We start from the raw sequence: 2,500 nt of genomic DNA, 5'->3' as shown, positions 1-2,500 counted from the left end.
GAGAGGAAGGCAGGGTTGTTTGTGTCGGTATAATAGCCGTGCGCGGTAATGCTCCTCCACCTGCACACTCATACCTCACTCTGACAGAAATAGCATCTCCCGCCTCCCAACCAGTAAACTACACATCCATCTGAGTGGCAGCCTCCACAAGCCCTGGATAATGGCATGAATGGTCTATCAGACTCACAACCGCTATATCCATCAGCCCATGTATCTACGGCACTAAACAGCTTCTTCTCATTCATAGATGACTCTGTTAATCTCCATATGTGTTCTTGGCCTGGAAGAGGAAGAGAGAGAAACACGCCCTTCAGGAGTCTCTCGTAGGCATAGTCAAAAAAATGACATTTTAATGTCATGAATCATAAATTTAATTGGGTCATTTATTTAATCTATTCAAATGTAGTGAAATAAGGTTTAAATAATGAGAGAGGGAGAGAACTAGACTCAGACATACGGCTGCTGAGGAAGAGGAGCTGTCACTGCGTTAACTTTCATCTGAATCTATTCATCTACACACACAAACCCCCTTCTCAGAAAGTTCTAGCAATTATATGGGAGAGAGCAGAGCTGCTGCTTTCCCTCAAGAGTTCTCAAACCCAGTTGTGGGTATGAGAGGGTGGCCAGATATGATCCAATTTTCCCGCTGAAGCGGAGAACAGCGTTAACAGGTCCCTGAGGATTGGGCCGTCTTTGGGAGGACATGCTTTATCAGCTGCAAGTCCCCAAACTGGTTTTAAGTCAAACTCAATCGCGTTAATGATGCTGGAGTGAGCAGGTTTCCACGGGACAGAATAAAGGCGTTATCTGTGTGACTGGAGGCCGTGGAGACGTCAGGACAGCCGTATGGGGTTTATGTCAGAGTTGGCTTTAAGTCCTGGAACGTGTTAAGATAATGGTTTTAATTTTAGCAGGAGAAATAAAGAGGAGATTGAATGAAATTCTTTAGGAATTCATTAATATAATCTTGTCTGGGATTAATTGCTGACTCTGGCCAGAGTGGTGGAGGGAGCAGCAGACAGTGAAAGTAATCACTAAGTGCCTGTGTTAATCTGCACTTTTAATGTAAAGAATAATTCAAATGAAACTCAACGGAGGAGAGGCCCATGTATCACCAGTTCATAATCCACCATTTGCATCTGTGTGTGTGTGTGTGTGTGTTTTATGGCTATAGGAACGGAGCATACATCTGTTAGTTATGAGGGAGATGGTAGAGAGAGAGAGAGAGAGAGAGAGAGAGAGAGAGCGACAGGGAGAGAGAGATAGACAGAGAGAGAGAGAGACAGGAAGAGAGAGAGAGACAGGGAGAGACAGAGAGAGACAGGGAGAGAGAGAGAGACAGGGAGAGAGAGAGAGAGAGAGAGACAGGGAGAGAGAGACAGGGAGAGACGCCGAGAGAGAGAGAGAGACAGGGAGAGACGCCGAGAGAGAGAGAGAGACAGGGAGAGAGAAATAGACAGAGAGAGAGACAGGGAGAGAGAGAGAGACAGGGAGAGACAGAGAGACAGGGAGAGAGAGAGAGAGACAGGGAGAGAGAGAGAGAGAGAGAGACAGGGAGAGAGAGAGAGAGAGAAACAGGGAGAGAGAGAGAGAGACTGCGTACATGCATCTTACTCTCAGAATTACCTCTGTCCTTTCCCTGCAGTGTTGTAAAGTTCATGGCCCCTCCCCACCACAAGGGGGCAGGGCTGCCACCAGAGCGTCAGCTGCTGCACTGTCCAATCACATGACCATGGGGAAACATCGCAGGTACTCACTCAACTCACACTGCAGAAATGAACTTAGAGCAAATGTAATCAGTGCATTGTAATGTATGCCATGTCTGTGTGAAGAGTCAGTACAGTGATATTGAGAGAATGAGCATGACTGCAACCGGTGATACATACGTTTATGTACCTTTCACATGAATGGGGACATTATCATAAAATGACAGTCTGGAATGTTCTTCTGTTCCTACTGATGGTCCCTGATCTGTATGCTAATGGACAGTGTTTGTTTAATATCCCTCTGTGTTGCCAGTGACAGTCTGATGATAACTGTTGTGTGACTGTTCAGTATTAGACATCATCTCTGTCCATTTGACTCACAGTAGGAGCTGCTCCTTGTCCTCAAGCCCCGCCCAAAAACACAAGGTCACCAATCATCGATCTGCTTCTCGATGGACTCCGCCCACTTCAAGAGGGAGGCCTAATCTCCTTGGAGGATCACGAGACAGTGTTCACGCCTACAAACACCTCCAGGAGGCGGAGCCAAGAGAGGCAACGTCAGAATCTCTGAGAGGGTGAGAAGTCTTAACATCCTGCCGGAAAACCCATCAAAACAAGTGATAAAATATAAAAATGATGTATGATTTTTAAGATATGTCATAAGAATACATGTCTGTTGACTGCTACGAAATACAGATTGTTCTCTGCTCGTGTTTCTCTATCTTCTCTGTGTTTCTCTCTGTTCCTGTCTCTATCTTCTCTGTGTTTCTATATCTTCTCTGTGTTTCTCTATC

The 2,500-nt window shown here is 45.8% G+C and overlaps 1 protein-coding gene across 1 annotated transcript in view; it reads left to right on the top strand.

Moving 5' to 3' along the window:
* nrg3b (neuregulin 3b) overlaps nt 1-2,500 on the top strand; it is a 156,876-nt gene that overhangs the window by 136,332 nt on the left and 18,044 nt on the right. Inside the window, exons 7-8 of the mRNA XM_030775172.1 lie at nt 1,646-1,749; nt 2,093-2,281. Coding sequence (XP_030631032.1) covers nt 1,646-1,749; nt 2,093-2,281 — 293 coding nt within the window. The remainder of the gene's footprint in view (nt 1-1,645; nt 1,750-2,092; nt 2,282-2,500) is intronic.

Source organism: Chanos chanos, chromosome 5 (assembly GCF_902362185.1).
Source record: "Chanos chanos chromosome 5, fChaCha1.1, whole genome shotgun sequence".
Taxonomy (NCBI): domain Eukaryota; kingdom Metazoa; phylum Chordata; class Actinopteri; order Gonorynchiformes; family Chanidae; genus Chanos; species Chanos chanos.
Note: the sequence above shows the minus strand (reverse complement) of the source record. Positions and strands in the feature narration are given on the sequence as shown.